This window comes from Eumetopias jubatus, unplaced genomic scaffold (assembly GCF_037043125.1).
Source record: "Eumetopias jubatus isolate StellerSeaLion01/CBP00866 unplaced genomic scaffold, mEumJub1_p1.0 scaffold_6, whole genome shotgun sequence".
Taxonomy (NCBI): Eukaryota; Metazoa; Chordata; class Mammalia; order Carnivora; family Otariidae; genus Eumetopias; species Eumetopias jubatus.
In genome coordinates, this window is record NW_028274812.1 from 7734311 (window position 1) to 7753924 (window position 19614).

Consider the following 19614-nt stretch of genomic DNA (forward strand, 5'->3'; position numbering starts at 1 on the left):
TGCGGACTGAAATGCAGCAAGTGCACTGGGCTCCCTGTCTGGTGTGGCCGGAAGGGAGCACTGAAAGCTGCGTGAGGCAGGAAGACACCTGCTGGGGCGCTAACTGGAAATGGTGCAGACAAAATAAAATCCAAGCAAGTGCCCAAATGAGTGGAGCACACTTAGCATCAGGAAGTTCGGGAGACCCAGGTCTGTGGCCTTGGATCTGAGATTTCACGGAAATGGGGACAGGTACTGAGCCTGGAAGGCTGGATAAGAGGTGGTGAGAAGACAGAAGTAGGGGAGAAAGAGAAAGTGCGAAGCAGGAGGAACGGGCTCCAGCCACGTTTGCAGCTGGTTAGGGACACTATCACTATGAATGGCGCGTGGGGAGTAGGTGGCTGGCTGCACAGTAGGGCCTAGAGGTGGACAGACGGGGACCGGCGCCTCAATCTGGTCTCAGATCAGAAATGCCAGCGTCTGTGTCAGGCCCCGTAACATAAAAGATACATTCAGTTATTTAAGTCTATTCTCTTTTACAGCATGTCCCCGCTTGGTGCCCGCAGGAAGACCCCCCCCCCCCAGGGGCCGCAGCTGAGACCAGGCCTTCCTGTTTTCTCAGCTCCCCAGATTGTTCGGTTTCATATATTTATTCCAGTTTTTGCCTAGGGCTCAGAGAGTGCCGTGTGGGTGCTTGATGGATGGCCCCCAGGTGAGGGGTGAGGTACAGGTGCAAAGAGCACGTTGCCGGTCCCCTCCCAGGCCCCAGCGTGGTGTGGCCAGGGGAGAGGTGTGTCCCCTCCACCTTTGGTTCTGGACGGGGACAGTAGCACATCCTGCATTACAAACTCGAGAGCTTTGCTTTTGCATTTTGGGGGGGCTTCTGAGGATGAGAGCTTTAATTTTTCACCTAATTATTATCAGTTAAAAGTTAAAATTATAGGAACTATTAGAAGCCCGTAATTATATATACTTAGTTTATAGATTACACATCATTATAGATGTAATTATGTCATTCTTAAAGTTAGATAAAGTTGATTATAAAACTACTATTTTCCTTTGTTGCGTCTCTCCCCGTGTCCAGATGTGGGAGATGCCGTATGGTTGACACATGCTTGAACAATGAACTCTGATCAACAGTCTGAATTTCAGGGTCTTTTCGGCAGAAATGTTGCCTGCCCTGTTTTCTTAAACTTCTCTTCAGCACCTCTACCAGAATGGGCGGCAGAGAAGAGAGAAAGGGGCAGTCTTGCCAAGCCGTGAGTGAGCAGAAAGTTCGGTGTAAGGTGTGCTGGGACAGGAGGGGACCTTAACGCCCCATTCTCCAGGCCGGGGAGAGGTCCTGGCTGTGGGTCTGCAGGATGGTGGGGTCCCCAGGGAGCGCGAGCATGACTGGGCTCCACACCAGCGTTGAGGCTGCTCAGCATCGGCTGTGTCCGGGGCGACTGAGGACAGGGTGGGTCTGGGGTCGCAGATGGAGGGCTGCCCGGAAGTGGACGCTCAGCCTGGTGTGTTGCTCATTTCCTCCATCTCTGGAAGGAGATGTTTTTCTCCATCTCTTCATTACGTCTTTGGTCCTACTGCTGTGGGGTCCCTGATAGGAGTGATATGCAGAAGACCAGCTCTGTGCCAGGCACGTGGTAAATGCTTTGAATACGTCGGCACATTTCACCTTTACCATGAGCCTTCTGCATCTTACAGATAAGGAACCAACCACCATCCGCCTGAGGCCAAGATTTCCCCCGTGATCTTCCTCTTATCTGCCCCCCTCCCAGAATGCTCTCTCTCACCTCCCACCCCATATAATCACAGCTTTTCATGTCTGTGCAGCCTCGAGAGGCCCCCTCTCCCGTGTCCACTGCTCGCCCAGGATTCCACACCCCACACGCTCACGTCCCAGCTCCGGGAGTGGAGCCAGCTGCCTGGCCCCATGGGTTCCAGGTCCCCATCTGCAAAATGGGGACAGCGGCAGTGGCTCGCCAGGATGCCGAGAGCTAACTCAGTAAATGGCGCTCCTTACCATTTTTCTCCTCTTCCTCGTTCGTTACAAACAGGAAAGTAGGTACCTCCTGCTCCCTCCTCACTTTTCCTCTCGTCCGTCTACTCCTCGTTTCCGACCTGTGACTAAGCTGAGCAGCACAATAGCAAACACAACAGAAGCCACTCTGTGCCCCAGACCGTGTGTCTCCACAGGCACCTGCTCCGGTCGCTCCGCGGGCCCCTGCGGTCCGGGCCGCAGACGGGGAGTTTGCCGCACAAGTCACTGCTGGCGCCACACAGCCCTCCTCCATGGGCAGTTTGCGAAACAGGCCGGGGGTGGGGGGGTTGGGGGGGTGGGGGGGGTGGGGTGGGGGGGTGGGGGTGGGGGGGGTAGAACTGGGGCGTGGCTGAGCCGCGGGGAAGTGGCTCCTGGCCAGCTCCAGCCCCCGCGCGCACGGAGTCGCCACAGGAAAAATAAAGACTGCAAAACTGGGCAATCTGCAAATGTTTAAACAGGACGGAAACATCCACATTGCTGCATCATAGCGTAGAAACCCTGCTCGTAAATCTCGTCCGTTAGGAGTCTCTGACAGCCCCCGAAGGCCCTGCTGGCTCCCTGGGCGGGTGACCGGGGTGTCCCTTCCCTCCTGCCGGGAAGGAATGTGCAGGCCGAGGCTGCAGGGGGTGGCGGGAAGGGAATGTGGTAACTTAGGTGTCCGTCGGGGACGAGGTAGGAACTGGGGTGGGGGCGGGAGGATGGGAAGGGAACGGTTTCGGTGAGAAGGCCGTGAGGCCCCGGCGACAAGAGGAAACCTGCTCCTCAGCCGACCCTTTTGAAACAGGCTTTCACTCTGTCTGAGCGGCATGCCTCCCGTTCTCCTGTGTCCCATGCATCTCCTCTAGTTTTGAACAAATACGGACCTTTCCATTTAGATTCCTTCTGAGGTCAAAGTAAAAATGGCTTGAGGGTTGGGGCAGCCCCGTCTGCGTTGATGGTGAGGTGGGAATGTTCTCGAGGACCGAGATAGACATGAGGAAGACAGAACCTGGACAGAATGTGAAGTCCCCAAGTGTCTGCACCCACTGAACTTTGTGGGTGTCAGCCCCACTCAGCCAGCGAGGTGAGGAAGCTGAGAGGAGCTCAGGGCCCCGGGGTGGGGAGCTCCTGGCGGGGCCACCGCAGAGCCACCAGCAGCCCCAGGAGTGCAGAGCCCACTGTCCCCACAACGTCTGGGCCACTGCAGAGGCCAGAGGAGAGCGTGCCGAGTCCCTAACCTGAGGCCGTGCCCCTGGGTAGAAGGACTTCCGGGACAGAATGGAGAGGGCTCCTGGGGGAGAGGCAGCGAAGAAGAGGGAAGCCCCCCCGCCCCGACCCCTTCTTAGGTCAGGGACCGAAGTTTGTTCATTGGCACCAATAAAGGCTGAGTCTAACCTAGAGCCGCATATGCCCAATAAGCAAGCGTCAGGAGGAGCCGGGAGAGAGGTGACTCCAGGGTCTGAGGACACCAGGTGGGGATGGCTCGTGGTCTGTGCATGACCCCCTGCAGCCATCATCCCTCCCGTGTGGACCCAGTCACCACTCACCTTCTGGGAGAGCAGAAACAGGCTGGTCAAGGAGAACCATGAGGCGTCACCGGAAACCTCTAGTTAGTGAGGTGCTCCATGAGGACATCACTGAGGGACAATAGTGGCTTCTCTGTTGTTCCAGAGTTTTCTGTCGTTCTTTGCCTCTTGCGTCACATGGCTGTGAGTTCCCCGTGGATGACTCAGTCTCAGGTGGCAGCAAACAATCACCACACACGGTAGGGCCAGGCCTGGGAACCTGGAGGTCTGCATGTTTTTTACCTGGTGGTGCCTGACCTTGGAGGAGTCGAATCCCAGCCACTTTCCCGAGTGGTCTTCCTGGGCAGGGGCCTCAGCCGTCCTGTGCCTTTGTGTCTTCCTACAGTCTGCGGCTCCAGGGCCCCGGACAGAACGCCTTCCCCGTGCTCAGGGACGCGTGGGCCCGGGCCCTGAGTGGCCGTGTCCACTGATAGACCCTGTGCTCGCTCACCCTACGGGCCAAGATACAACTGCTGCGTCACAGAGGTCTGAGCCGGGCCCGGGGAGGCCCCAGGAACGTTGCCCGCCCGGTTCCCTTCCTCCCAGCAGCCTCCCACTGAGAGCCCCCTCTCGATGGCACCGAGCTCCCCGCCCCCCCCCCCCCCGGCTTCCGCTTCAGTTTTGAGTTGATGCGTTGTTTTCATTCCTAGCTGTACTGTTTTTCAATTACCTACTCCGTGACTGGCCCCAGCTCTTGTCAGCTCAAAGCTCCTATTGCTTTCTCCTGGTTGCTTCCCGAGGGTTGGTTTGGAAACACAAACAAGCTGGTGGATGCTGTGGGGGCAAAGACCTTATTTTGCTTCTCTTCTATCTGCGCTTTTAGCGTTTGTCCTTGACTCCCGGCGTTGTAGTGCAAGCTGAGACGTCTGCAACCCACAACTGCTGACAAGAGATTTTGCCCCAAATACACAAGGGAAGGACCCCGCTTCCTCATGGGTGTCCTGGTGCCAGTCACCTGCCCATAGTTTCTGATCAGGTGCCCTTTGGCAACTTCCTAAGTTGCGTTGGAGGTTCCAAAGGGTGCGAGGAGTTGGGACTCGCGTTTTTCCTGGAGGGAGAGGGTCAGAGCACCCCCAGGTTCTGCTGTCACCCTGGGCGGATGGTGGGGGCAGGCAAGGCAGGCTGTTGAGGGAGCTGCTGGGAGACCCCTCAGAACCCTGTGCATGAGGACCGGCGGCTCCGTGCCTGCCCTGAGCCCGGGTGCCATGGTGTGGAGTGCGTCTCACTTGAATGACAGACGTCCCCGCTCACATGGGAGCACCCCCACGAGGCAGGTGCCCTTCAGCTGGGGAGATGGCGCTGCCCAGCTGTTGGCTGTGACACTGTGGAGGGAAAGACTGAGCCAAGCCCTGGCCCACAGCCCTGAGAGCAGCCACACCACAGGGTAAAGAAACCCTCAATTCGTGGCGGTCTCTGTAAGTCGTGTGTCGTTACTTATATAAGAACATCCAACTAAAACATCAGCCAGAAAGTCATTCGAATAAGGACAAAAGCTTTCTGAGTATCTCCCATGTTGGGTGTTGGGACAAGGGTAGCGGAGACACAAAGATGAGGCGACTCGGGTGCTGCCTGGAGGCCAATCACAAGGTCATTGCCATCACTCCTACTCCACGTGGGAATACTTGTTGAAAGACATGCATGGCCCCAGCCTGCAAGGAGCTTAGTGTCAGTTCCAGGCAGTAGGACACAGACCCTCTCCCACGCTGTTGATTCAAGTGTTAGACTGGTAGGATCTTTTCGGAGGGCGATTTGGAAATAGCCGTAAAATTTTAAAATATGCATATGCTTCAACCCATAATTCCACTTTTGTGTATACCTATGCTGGAGAAATACTTTCACAAATATTTTTGTCTAAAACATGCATTTTCAAGGATGTTTATTGCCCTGTGTATAATAATAAAAAAACAAGGGGAAAATGCTAATCAATGGCAGAAAAGCCCACATAAATCGCGGTGTAGCCACAGTGTGAACTGCCATGCAGCTCCTGTGTTAGCCTTTATGAAGCTGTCATTCTGGCTATTTTTGACCTAAAAAAATGACAATTTCATATATTGAACAGAAGTTTCTCTGCCTCTGTTTCTTTGTCTTTAAAACGGGGATAATAATAGTGCCTCCCAGTCTCAAGAGAGTTAATATGAGCATTTCACACAATACCACACGCAAAACCCTTGTAGCGGTACCCAGCACATGGCCGGAGCCCAACCAATATTTGCTCAAATCACTATGAGTATGTGTCAACATGGAAAGATCCAGAATATACCATTTGGAGAAAAATCAATATTTTTACAAAGGTCGATAAAGTGTGAACCCATTTGTGGGTGGGAAGCACATGAGTGTGTGTGTGTGCGTCTTTGTGTAAATGCCTAGGAACAGGACTAGATGCCTTTCTTCGAAACTCTTCCTGATGGTTAACCCTGGACAAGGGAGTGGGCTGGGGGCCGGCAGGACGATGTGCCTCCTCAGGGTTCCATGGGGGGGGGGGTGGCCAGAGCTGCTGGGAGCTCTGCATCCACCTGTGCAGAGAAGGGTCGCAGGGACTGGTCCTTATTCAACCATGGGGCTGGCCAGGCTGTCTCTGCAGCCGGGGGTGTGGTCTTGGCAGCTCCCTTCGGAGCTTGAAGTCCCAGGGAAGGCAGCCAGGAAGGCGTGATGGATGTAAGATGAGGAGATCAAGAGGTTGGAACCCCCAAGCCCCATCTGAAGCCCTACGAGGACAGACTGAATCCCACGTCAGTTCTCATTGCGTCTGGTGTTGATGGCGTGGGAGCCCTGCATCAGCCAGCAGACACACAGCCCTAGCGCAGGAGTCAGAGAAGCTGAAGGAGGGGGATGCGAAGGAGGGGGAGCAGTTGCAGGCCCCCTCGGCTGCTGCTGCCGCTTTGTGCTGAGGAGGTGAATCAGCAGATCAGCAGCAATGTGTGTGAGTTACGCTTCCCTTCCTCCTGCCGAACCGCCCAGGATTGTCCCTCTTGGCCCCCCATAACTGGATACAAACACACAAACCAGAGAGGGGTCTGGGAAATGTAGTCTGGTCTAGCCTAATTGACACATCACAAAGCCATCAAGGGGAGTTTCACCTTTTCCTCTATATACTTCTAGATTTCCAAATTCTTTTACAATATGACTCTATGAATGTATTTATTATGAATAAAAAAAGAAATTGAAAGCCTTTGTTGAAAAAAAAAAAAAAAGGAAAGAAAACTCTTGTTCCCAGTGAGATTTAGTGTTTAGTTATATGGCTAATAGTGTCCTGAGAACCTATTTCTCCGCTGTTAGCTGCCTGGCCTCAGCACCATCACCTCCTCCCTGGGCTACGGCACCCACCCCCTAACTGCTTCTGCCCGGCTCTTGGGTCTGTTCCCACTTCAGCCAGAGTGAGCTTTTCAAAATGCAAATTCGATGCTGCTATGTGCCTATTTAAAAACGCTCCAGTGGCTTCTCATTGCCTTCATTATGAAGCCATAAATCATCGCTCCCCACTCTAGTCCAGAAGTCGCTGTAACACTCTCGCTCTGTTCCTCTCGGTCTGGCTCGTCTGGCTCCCTCCCCTGACCCCGTCCCTCTTGCCTTTAGTGGCTGCAGAGCCTTGCATGCTATAAAATCACCGTGCACATCACAGTAATAAAAGGCTGGCCACTTACCGATTCTCTGCTATGTGCAACATTATGCTACCTGCCTTGACGACGTAATCTGATTTAACACCCTCAGTCTCGGGTGAGGTCTAAATACTTTTCCTATCCCTATTTTGCAGACAAGGACAGGGAGACTTAGGGGACATTGAGAAATGAGCGAGTGGTGAGTGGCACCCCCAGGATTGGAGCCTAGAGTATCTGACCCCCACAGGCATGAGCACGATATTCAGCAACCATCCATCCTGTGAACAAGTCTTTCCTTCCCTGTCACACTGCCTTGTGAGTGGAAAACCGTCTTCTCCCTGGGCAGTCGGCTCCAGGAGGGTAGGCATCCGAGCCACACCTCCAGTACCTCGCGTGGTGCTTGCACACAGTAGGTCACTGGTGTTGGTTGAAAGCATCAGTGTGCCGGCGCTGTGCCGGGTTCTGGACTAAGGCCAGCGTTAGAAGAATCAGACAATGCAGTCCTTGCGCCCAGGGCTTGTGCTCTGTCATCGGGGAGCTGATCTCATGCTGGATCATAAGCCGCTCTAAGTCCCGGGGAGGGTGCTGGGGAAAGTGTGCATCGGCCCCACCTGACCGCTGCTGGGGAGGAGGGGGGCCCGGAGAGGCATTCAGAGGGTATTTGCAGAATGACGGTGGAATGTGAGTCACAGGAATGGCCAGCCTTATCTGGTGGACTCCCATGTAGTTCTGCTTTTGGGGTTTATCTGTGCTCTGTGGCTGGTAATGGTGGAGATTGGTCCTGCCCATCCTGTCTCTTAGAGGAAATCAGTGCAGCAATATAAGCATCCTTCTACCCCGTGGTGACAAACCGTCCCTTTGTCTCGGCCCGTGGTGCTGCCTGCCCCCCCCCCCGCCCTCCCCACACTTACCTTCTCTTTCCCTGACTTGCCACGTGAGGTCCCACTGATGCCACCGTCTGTGGGACAACTGACTGGGGACTTGGCGCCTTCTCCGAGGAATAGGCAGGCACTTTTCCTTGTCAAGTAAGGGGAGGGTGTTTGTTTGTTTTTAATGATAATGCTGGATCCTGAGTGGCTGATTTGCTGGGACCTTCCCGTGTGCTCTGCGTGGAGCACCCTGCAGTGCGTCCTGTACTTGAATCCTCACAGAACCTGTGAAGCGACCCATTCTAAAGATTAGGACACCAAGGCGCCAAGAGGTTCACTTGTCCAAAATCCCACAGTGCTCACTGCTTAGAAACTAGCAATGCCTTCTAGAGAGTTCTAGTGCACCAGTTAGAAAGCATCAGTTTCCAACCTCAGGGAGAAAGGTTTTAAAACATAGGTTTGCCTGGAGTCAAGATTGCACCTGCTCGTCTGCGTGTGCGTGTGTGCGTGTGTGTGTGTAGGGGTGGGTGGCGAGTGAGTCCTCTGCTAAATGCATACCCCACTAATCGGCGATAAACAGGGCTACGACCTTGGCAAAGGCCTCACGCACCCACCCATTCACCTGCCAAACACCTTCAGCTTTCCAAATTCTCTTTAAACCTGCTATATAGATACAGTTTTTACACCAACATGCAACTCTTTTTCTGGACAATTTCTACCATATAGATAGGCGTTTCCTGAAGCAACCAGGTTGGGAATGGGGCACCGGGATTAAAGCCATCACTGAAGAATAAAGTGAAGTTGGACTTCTTTTTTCACAAGCTCCTACAGAGTATTTTAAGTTTCACTTAGGCCCGCAGTATAATGGCTCTCATGTAACCTCGCTTCCTCACACCCTGGGTCTTCATTATTTTGGGTGCATACAACCATCATGAATGAGAGAGAGAAATGAGGTATTTAGTGTTCTCTGATGGAGTTTATAAGTATCCTGATTAGTCACTTCCCAGGATCTTCAGAATTCTGGGCATGGTCTCGTGCCACCTCTCAGAGCGCTGTGAACACGAGGGCACGCATTCTTGATGGATTCAGGCTTTCTGATTGACTTCTCCCCAAGGCACTTAATCAAGGAATGCAAGTCATTTGCCTTCTCAAAGCTTCCTCTCCTTCCCTGGACACTGTGGTGGAGTCTTTCTCATTTTCCTTCTGCTTCTAAACCATGTCAGGGATGGGGCGGGGCGGAAATGATCCAGAACTTGACCCCTAGAAGTTGCTTTCTGCCCCAGCCGGGAGGGGAGAGCCTTGCTCCGGCTCAACCCAGCAGAACCGAGCCTTGGTCACCACGGATGCGTGAAATAAACGTCTGTCTGTTGTTACGGTTTGTTCCAGAGCTGGTGATGTTGCTGGAGTGGTGGTCGGGCACGGAGTGCGTCATCCACACAGACCCCCAGGCCTACTCCAAGTATGGAAAGGAAAATGCCATCGTGGTTCTGAACCACAAGTTTGAGATTGACTTTCTCTGTGGTTGGAGCCTGGCCGAACGCTTTGGGGTGTTAGGGGTAAGTCGGATTCATATTTCCCCCCTCGCACATTTCCCCGGTTCACCACTATGACTTGCCTTTTTGCTCTCAATCATGCAGGATAACAGAGGCGTTCACGGCTTCTACCGGATGAATTGTTCTTCACCAATTGCTTTTCATTCCTGCTTGGAATCAAGATGCACGTCTTCTAATGAGCACTAATGATATTGATTCAGCGATTATTATGTGCTAGATACGTTACACACAATTCGTTTATTGATTCCTTACGGAGACATTTATGAATCGATGATATATGTCTTCCCTTTTTAAAAAAACTGAGTTATAGAGGGTTTAAATAACGTGCTCAAGGTCCCACGGCTAGGATGTAAATTTGGATTTGGACTCGTGGTGTGAGGCCACTTGACGTCCTTCATCTCCATGCTCTCCTGCTCTCCTGGCTCACGGACAGTGCTCACCCCTGCCTTGTCATCTTTGTGGGCTTAAGAATGTGGAATCCCCAAGCTAGAGAGTTTCGGTGGCAGAATTCAGAATAACCATGAACTTCTTCTATATCCTCCAACTGGTTTGACTTCTTGCATGCCTTTGGGGCTGGGCTTTCTTAGCTGACTTTTGTCACCTTGAAAATGTCGAAGTGTGTCTCGGTCATGCCTGTATCACATAACCGAATTGAAGCTGTCTCGGTGCTGAGCTGTCGCGACAGGGGTTACAACATGTACTGGCCCGGGGGCGGGGAAGGGCTGCGACAGCTTGCGCCAGAACTCGAGGATCATGTTTGGCACCTGGGAGGCACCGCTGCAGACAGCCGGGGTATCTGCTCACATCACATTGTTCTTGGCGGACCAGGTGGCCCAAATGACAGTGTTCAGAGTGGAGGAGACGGAAGGCCGGGAGAGGAGCTGGGATGACAGAGTCCCCGGCGGGGCTCCGTGGGCCCAGTCCCTGGGGGGTCTCAGAGTGGCCAGCAGCACTTGGGGGCCCCTTTGACTCGGCCTTTTTGGAAAGACCCTGGGTGAAGGAGGACTATATAGCGTGGGGCACATTTTGTATCTGCTTTTAAACATTTATGCACCTTTAAATTGGGGGCAAAAGGAGAGAGAAGGAAATGTGCTTAGAACCACGTCCTGTTCGCATCTCTGGGACAAAGGATGCTCGTTATGATGCAGTTAAACTATCAAAAGGCAAGTGAGGTCGTTAGCCATTTTTCAAGAGATAGAAACAGTGAGCTCCATCACTGTTGCTGCCTCGAGACTTCTAGAAAGCTGCGTTGCCTGTGGGTGAATCACTGAAAGGATTTCTAGGAAAGCAACAGGCCCTCCTGCCAACAGTGTCTTCTTTGTTTCCCTATTATTCTTCCAGTTCCAGTATCTGTGTGCACATGTGCACTAAATGTATTTTCAGGAACAAGATGGAACATTCTAACATCTCCCTTTCTCCGTTTTAGAGACCCTGGGCAGAGATCTCAGGTACAGTTTTGTGGTGTTATTCTCTGCGAGAGGAGACAACCACCTAAAATGTCACCATCCCAACCCCATCGTGGATGTGGATGATCGTGACCAGGTCCCTCTCCTGTCTTGGGAGAAAGGGTACTTAGCGTCTTTGCTGCACGCTGACTGCTCGGACATCCATTCTCCTGCCTTAGAGCTAGACCTCCCGGCGTGCCCCCGTGCCCCTAGCCCTGGTTCTCCCCGTGTGCTGGAGGGATAGGGGGTGTTTCCCGGACTTCCCACGTGGCTTTGGGAGGGAGCCAGTCTCTGAATGTGAACGCACATCCAGGAGACGGTCCCAGGCCAGGAGAGGCTCCCAGGCCCTGTGGTATAGCAGGCGTGCTGGATCTGTGGTCACTGTCCCCTTCACGTTGTGCTCCTGGTAGCTTGATGACCACAAGCTCTTTCTAGGTGCCGTTCACTGCATTTACACTCTTCCTAATTCTTATCGCATTGTTATTATTGACACGCCATCAGTAAACTCCCAGAGCCTCCGTTTGGCTAAATCATTGGTTCCAGGATAGTAACTAGTAAGTCTGATTTCAATGCTTTGCTCCTTAGCCCTGGGCGGCGTCTGGAGGAAAAGCTGCGGGGCCTGTGGGGCCGCAGAGCCTTTGCGTCAGAAAATGACCAGGGCCAACTGGGACAAGCCCCAGGCTTCCCATTCGCTCCTGGCTCGTGGTCTGCGTGGAGCTCATACTGAGGAGTGAGAGCTGTCAGTGTCTTCAATGGGTCAGGGAGGGATCTGGCAGGAACTAACAGAGCAAAGGCAAAACAGAAGCTCACAGAGGCACGCAGCCGTGCGGAACCAGACACAAACAGAAAGAGTGCGCATTTGTGATGTGCTCCCAGCAAAAGTAACATGGAGAGGGTCCCAGGTCAGGAGAGAGTCCCAGGCCAGGAGAGGGTCCCAGGCAAGGAGAGGGTCGCAGGCTAGGAGACGGTACCAGGGCAGGAGAGGCTCCCAGGCCAGGAGAGGGTCCCAGGCCAGGAGACGGTCCCAGGCCAGGAGAGGCTCCCAGGCCAGGAGAGGGTCCCAGGCCCGGAGAGTGTCCCAGGCCAGGAGAGGGTTCCAGGCCAGGAGAATGTCTTAGGTCAGCAGAGGCTCCCAGGCCAGGAGAGGCTCCCAGGGCAGGAGAGGGCGGGCAGCCCTCCAGAGATGAAGATGCTTTCATGGAGCAGGAACGCTACGTCTATGTCATTTAGGGTTTCAGGTCAGAGACTTTGGAGTCCTTGATGGGTTCACAGTGAGCACAGCGCTAAGACTGCTGATGGCCGAAGGTTACTGACAGGACAGCCGTCCGGCCGACAGCACGGAGACGTTTCACTTCCAGCTCTGATCCGTAAATGAACACCATGGTCACCCGATTGCCTTTCTTACTATAGAAAACCGAGCAGCCAGGGTTGCCGGTGAAGGGCTGTGAGCACTGCCATCTGAGACTGTTCTAGAAGTTTGGAGGTTTAGGCCTCTGGTTTTCCGGATTCTTGCTTATGTGCCTCCTGGACCCCCGGAGTCCCCACCAGGACAGGAGGGAGGGTCCAGACAGGGACAGGAGGTGGCCACCTTCCCCTGTCCGCCGAGCGCCGCGCACCAGCCGGTGCCATGGCCGCACATTCTAAAGGACGCCTCATGCTGGCCAAGAGCGGCTGCCAGGAGGGGACGAGGGAGACGCCGGTGAGCTTTGTCGAGGTCGGGGGCTGGGCCGACTCGGAGGGAAGCTGCCAGATTCTCTCCCCAGAGGAATGGCCTGTCCCCGAAGCAGGGAACAGTTCCCATCCCCGCTCGCTGCTCCAGAGGCTGAGGTCCAGCCGGAGGCCAGCGTGCCAGGTGAGCGGCTCGGCCCCCTTCCCAGGTGGCGCGTTTCTTCCCGCCACTCTTAGGAGGACACAAAGCAGCAGCTTTGTTATATTAATTGCTCAGCAGTACCTTTGGTCTTAAATCACCTTCAAAGAAAAGGCACCTGATTGATCTCTTTTAAAAAAATAACGCATGACGTTGAGATCCCTCTGGAGTCTGGGGAGCTTGTTTCTTAGAGGAGAAGGGTCAAGGAGAAGGTCCCTGACGGGGCAGTTTGCACCCACACAGGTAACAGCCTGAGAGGAAGTGAGTTTAAACTGAAGCAAGTGAAATTTGCCGAAATTCTTAAGAATGGGGTAATTAAATGTGAAATTGGTTTTGGGGGAAAAGTGATGGGATTTTCTTAAAAAGGAGAAAAAGGTCTTAACCTTTTACAGACATCTGAGGTCATTTCAGGGGCCCTGGTTCCCAGGGCGCCAAAGGCTCTGGTTATGACCTTCAAGGAACACACGGACTCTTTCCTCCCTGGGGAGGGGCACGGCCTGTGGACAGTTGAGAGTGCGTGTTTCTAAAGTGCCCCACAAACTGTGGTGTGCAGTGCAGAGGCTCAGGGCTTCCGAAGCTTCCGGTACCTGTTTACCTATCTTTCTGTCCAAGTAAAATACATACGCATCACTCCACAGTGGCCCCGTCAGGTTACGGCAGGCTACCCACGATCACGTTTGTCGGGTCTTCCAGCAACACCAGGCCCCTGTTAAGCGCTCCGTACACAGTAGCCGGTAGGGTCAATGTTTGCCTGCTGGGTGGGTGTGGCCTGGAGGTTGACCTGGAGGCCTCCTGGGGTATTTCTTTTCAGATCGGCTCTGTCCTGTGGCTTGTCCCACTGTTGGTTATATCTATGGTGGTGTGACAAGCCACAGAACAGAGCCGCTTAAGCCAACAACAGGCCTTACCTCGGTTTGTGTGGTCCGGGATCCAGGCACGGCTCAGCTGGGGGTCCTGCCGAGGGTCCTTCCTGAGGTTGCCCTCGAGGTAAGAGAGCAAGGACATAGGGCTGGCCGTGCTCACTTGGGGCGACAGCCAACTTACTTAACCACAGACCAGTCAGCCCTTCGGCACCATCCTGGGGGGCCTGTCATTCCCAGTGTCCCCCCTTTGTTAGCTGGGGAGGGCCCGGAGGGCTGGGGTCACTGTGGTAGAGGTGGAATATTGGTGTTTGAGGCAGCTCTGTTTACCAAATTGGGGGAGGAATTTCAATAGTTTCACAACTGGTGGAACATTTTCGTGCTTACAAGCACATGGACTGTTGGCCCCGGGGGACACAGGAAACTTCTAGAAGGTGGTAACATTGGAACGAGGCCTCAAGAGCATGATTTTAGGAACAGTAGGAGACTGAGGTGAAGGGATGATTATCACGCACTGGACAGAGGTGAGGAGGTGCCTCAAGGGAGAGACCGTGGGTGACGTGCCCCTCCGTGAGCAAGCGGGCGGGTGCCATGCTCCTGGGCTGCACTGACAGGCTCCTCCCTGTTTGGGCCTGGCCAGGGTGCACACTCACTTCACCATCCCACTCACTCCACCATCCCGCTCACTCACCGGCCCCCAACTCAAGGTCACCGTGGGCTGATTTCAGACTTACCGCGGGGTGTGGGCTGCCGCTGTTTTGCTGAACTCTCCTGGGCTCTCAGTAAAACGAACCGCAGATGCCATAAACCCCCAGAAAAGCACCCAGGAGCTAAAACTAGAACAGAACACCCGCTGGTGTTCTGATTTAATTTTGCCAAGACGCTTCTGGTTCTTAACGTTAAATACGGTTCTTTCTGTGAAAGGTGACGCATGTCTGAAAACCAGCATTTCTTCAAGTTTGATTGTGAAAGGATCATTTTCTCTCTAAAGGTTTTCTGCAGGGAAAATGTCAGTGCAGAGTTGTTTAGAAAGTCTACACGAATGTGATTTCCTATAAACCTCCCTCAGTTATAACATCCCCCCAAATGGTGGGTTTCCTCTGTCTTGTTTTTGAACATGTAAAACTTAGCAGCAAAGCGGATGGATGGTCGGAAGGGTGAATCTATGCGTTCTGGGTCAGATATCAAGAGCAATTCTTTCTTTTCCCTTCTACTTACTCCAGAACAATTCTCTCCTAAGGGTGGCAGGAGAGAGAGAGATGTGCAGGCCAAAAAAAAAAAAAAAAACGATGTCTTAAGAGTCCCACAGATGCGGACTTGAACCCTGGCTCCTGCATTTGTGTGACCTTGGGAAGGTTATCTGACTTTTCTGAACCTCAGTTAATAATTCCCATTTCATGATGTTGTAAGGGCTTAGTAAATATATAGGGCTTACTGAATATATGTGCTTGTTTAATGAATATAAGAAAATACCTAGTTCAAGTGCCTTACACAAAGTAGGCATGCAATAATGCTTAGTTTCCTTGACCCTAATTAGTTCCCCTGCACTGAGTGTTTTCTTATTATGAAAAATAGGATAAGGTATGGAAGACAAGAGAGAGCAAATGTTTTACTAAGTGGGATTTAAGCGGAGCTAGATCCCCATGCGACTGACATTCCCCCATCATTTTTATGCAATGCAAAGTGTGCTTGTATTCGCGCTATCGAGGTTTCTTCATACACGTTTGTCAAGTTCCCATTGGCCACAGAGAGATGAGTTTTTAGATGTGGAGAACTGCTTTTCTTTTTTAAAAGATTTTATTTATTTATTCGAGAGAGAGAGAGAGAGAACGAGCATGGACGGGGAGGGGCGGCAGAGGCAGAGGGAGAAGCAGACTCCCCGCTGAGCAGGGAGCCTGACATGGGGCTCGATCCCAGGACTCCAGGGTCACGCCCTGAGCCCAAGGCAGACACTTCACCAACTGAGCCACCCAGGCGTCCCTAGATGTGGAGAAGTGTCTTATGTTTTCTTTTCCATCAGATATACCTGCAGCTCTGGTTCATCATCTCCATTAGGTGGGTTTGCATCACCCTCAATGCCAGCACCATATGGGTGTGTGGGAAACATGCTCGCCCACCCCACCCTCAATGGCTTAATCAACGTCATCCATATTGTACTCCGGCACCACCCACTGCACCAAGAGTTGGCGGGGAGGGGACACCACTGTGGGCCTCCCAAGTATTCACCCGCTGGGCCAGGCCTGCTGGGACCCGCTATTACCCAGGTAAGGAAGCCGAGAGAATGGGGAGGAGGTGAGGTCCCTTACAACTCAGGCAGCCAGGTGCAGCACCGGCCAAGGAAAGAGATCAGTAGCTCAACGGAAGTAGAGATGCACCTTGAGTTCATAACTCAATACGTCCCTGGAAATGTTAGTGTACAGTTTGTTTTGAAAAGTGTAGTGCTGAGTTAGACACACCAAGTCCTTTTTAATCTTTTTAAAAATTTTGTTTATTTATTTGCGAGAGGGAGAGAGTGCAAGAAGGAGCAGAGGGAAAGGGACAAGCGGACTCCCGCCCACCGTGGGGCTCCATCCCGGGGCGCCGAGCCCAATCACCACCGGAGCCGACATCAAGTCGGATGCTTACCCACTGAGCCACCCCGTGCCCCGGTCTTCTTTTTTATTAAGCAGGATCCTCTGGCAATGTCTTTTAACAAGCCAGGGCTGGATTACACCAACAGATCGTAAATCCAGACTTGCTTAAAGCGGCAATACATCGGGCTTCCTCCCTCCTCTTCACACAAGCCTCAGCAGACCTTCAGAGTTGCGGGTTTTGGTCAGGGGAGGGACAGAGACTTGGGTGGGGGGAAGAGGCTATCGAGAGTCCGGGAGCTGGGAGCGCTCTACTCCACCTGGATAAATGATACACATTTATTTGCAGTCAAAGAGAGATGAAGTCTCAGAGAGTGCTTTTGTTTCATGTTTGTTTCATGCGTTTCCCCAGTGGCTGCGACTAATTGTGGCACAGTGTTCATTTTGTTTTCCGACTCTCTTGAGATTTTTCTGGTAGTGTAAGGCCCCAGCATTTTCTTTTTTATCATTAGAGAAGGGACACAGGCAGCAAGAGAAAGGATGTGTATTCGCAGATTTAGGCCACATATATGTTACTCTCACTGGCACAAATAGAGTCTCACCTTTTGACATGTGCGCATGCGCCTAACGCGTGATTTTTGAGCTCCAGTCTTATCTCCTGCCTTTTACTGTGGTAAGGGACTTACATTTCAGAGACACATTGCAGCCCCATCTTGTCCAGGCTTGTACCCCACCTCGTTTGCCAGAGAGCATGTCAGTTCAACAACTTACAGAGTTCAGTGGCCGAAGTAACACAGACATTGGTAGCTTTCTGTTTCTCTCTTCCCACTAGACTGTGCATCTCGAGGCCACGGATAATCACCTTCCCTTTGGTGTCCCCACCTGGCCCAGTGCCTGGCACAAAGGAGGTATTTAACAGGGGCGCCTGGGTGGCTCAGTTGTTAAGCGTCTGCCTTCGGCTCAGGTCGTGATCCCAGGGTCCTGGGATCGAGCCCCACATCAGGCTCCCTGCTTGGCGGGAAGCCTGCTTCCCCCCTCCCACTCCCCCTGCTTGTGTTCCCTCTCTCGCTGTGTCTCTCTCTGTCAAATAAATAAATAAAATCTTTAAAAAAATACATAAAAAGGAGGTATTTAACAAACACTTGTTGCATGGACAGAACAGTCTTGCCGTTAAAGTTCACAATATCACACATCAATAACAGAGGCTGAGCTGTTGGCTGACTTGCTAGTCCTCTACAGTGATGGGGCTTAGCTCATAGACGAGAAAAAATTTCAGAGGGTTAAAGTGTGGATGTTTTAGTCTGCTTTCAGAGTTCCACTTAAGAGATCCCATTCAGGTATTTTATATTTAGTAGAAATAAATGACCTTGGGTGAATCCAAATGACTAACTGTGACCGTACTGGTAAACCTTGAGGAATGGCCATGTGTTTGGAGGCCAGAAAGATATTCGTGCAAGCAGCATGTTGACAAGGGGCCAACCTACTGACCAATGTTAGAACCCAATTGTGTTTTCTGTCAGCGCCTATGGAGTGGTCAGAGGAGGTGGGGGAATCACCGAAAGGTGGCTGAACAGGATGCCCTCCCCGTTCCAACCGTCCTACAAACCCAGCCTCAACACTAAACATTTTCATTTGATCAGCCAGCAGGTGGCCATGTTGGAGAAAAACCTTAACTAGAAAGTCCTGATTCTGTTCATTTTTCATCACAAAGGCCAAGTGAGGGGAGAGCCACATAATCTCAGGGTTGCAATGTACTGGATCTCAGCGCATCTTCAAAGCAGTTCTTTTAGCACTATTAGTACATGTGGTCTCTGCACAGGGGTTGACCAGTTGGTTGGAGGTGCTGAAGGGGTTCATGGGGTGTTGGAGGGTTCATGGGGTTTGCTGTCTCCCTGAGCAACTGCGTGGTCCCAACTATGGTTACGGGCTGCTCAGTTAGATTGATCAGGTAACTGTGGTAAGATAGCTCTCTCCCTCGCTCTCTTACACACACACACCCTTTCTCTCTCATACACACACCCTCTACACATACACACCTTCTCTCGCCACACACAGTCTCTCATACACTCTCTCCACACACACACTTTCTCTCACACAAACACTCTCACATACACACTCTCAAGTCTGTCTACACACACAGTCTCACACATACACACTCACTCTCACAGTCTCTCACACAAACTCTCTCCACACACACAGTCTCTTTCATGCACAGACACCCTCTCACATACACACTCACCCTCTTTCACACTCACAGTCTCTTTTTACACACATATGGTCTCTCTCCCACACACTCTCTCACATACTCATTCTCTCACACACATACACACATACTCACACACACAGTCTATCACACACACTCCCTCTCACACACACACTCATACACACTCAATCACACACTTTCTACACATAAAATTCTCTCATAGACACTTTCTCACACAATCACACACACATACACACTCTCCACAGATACTAGCTCTCACACACACATACCTCACACACACATACCTCACACACACACACACACACACACACACACACACACACACTCAAAAGTTTTATAAACTTTTAACTGTAGAATGTGATACCATGTCAGCAACTCCCAACAACTACCAGCAATGGCCAGGTCCTTGCAGTTGTGGATTCCTCATAGGAAGTTGCATTTCCTATGAACATTTTTTATTTTCCAGACATGCCAATGTCTAGATGGGCCTGTAGTCAGTCCTCTCAGATCTACCCTCAAAATAAATCCAGAATAAATGAAATTGATAACTGTTTTTATACATTCTTTCCTGAAGACATTACCATCCACATATAGAAACCCTTACTTGGCCTGGAAGGGTCATGATATTGATGGCAGATTGAGTTTCCTGGAGGACTGTAAGCATATTTGAGTAGTAAGTTTCTAGTCTGTTGGTCTTAAGTGAGTGAACTCCTGTAAATCTCTCAGCACACTGCCTGTCAGGCAGTGCTGGAATACCTGCAAACCTTTGTTATCACCATATGCTAAAGCATGGTTTAGGAAATGGGCTGAATTGAAAGGGACATTTAGCCCCTGTGCTTACTCTGTGGTAGTAATAATAGCTATACGTTATTGAACACCTGCTGTCAGGTTCCCAACTCCACACTTTTGTGTACGTTCCCATATGTTATTAAATCTTTACAGCAACACTTTGAGGTAAGTATTCCTTTCCTCATAGTACAGCTGGGAAAATTGAGGCTCGGGAAGGTTAAGTCTCTAGACCAAAGTCACACAGCTGGGCCGTGGTAGAGCCTGATCAAAATCGGGACTG

The 19614-nt window shown here is 51.9% G+C and overlaps 1 protein-coding gene across 7 annotated transcripts in view; it reads left to right on the plus strand.

Moving 5' to 3' along the window:
* Positions 1-19614, plus strand: part of AGPAT4 (1-acylglycerol-3-phosphate O-acyltransferase 4) — a 122312-nt gene that overhangs the window by 81061 nt on the left and 21637 nt on the right. For all 7 annotated transcript variants that reach the window (XM_028103338.2, XM_028103340.2, XM_028103342.1 and 4 more), the window contains one exon: positions 9413-9582. In XM_028103338.2, the coding sequence (XP_027959139.1) occupies positions 9413-9582 (170 nt within the window). The remainder of the gene's footprint in view (positions 1-9412; positions 9583-19614) is intronic.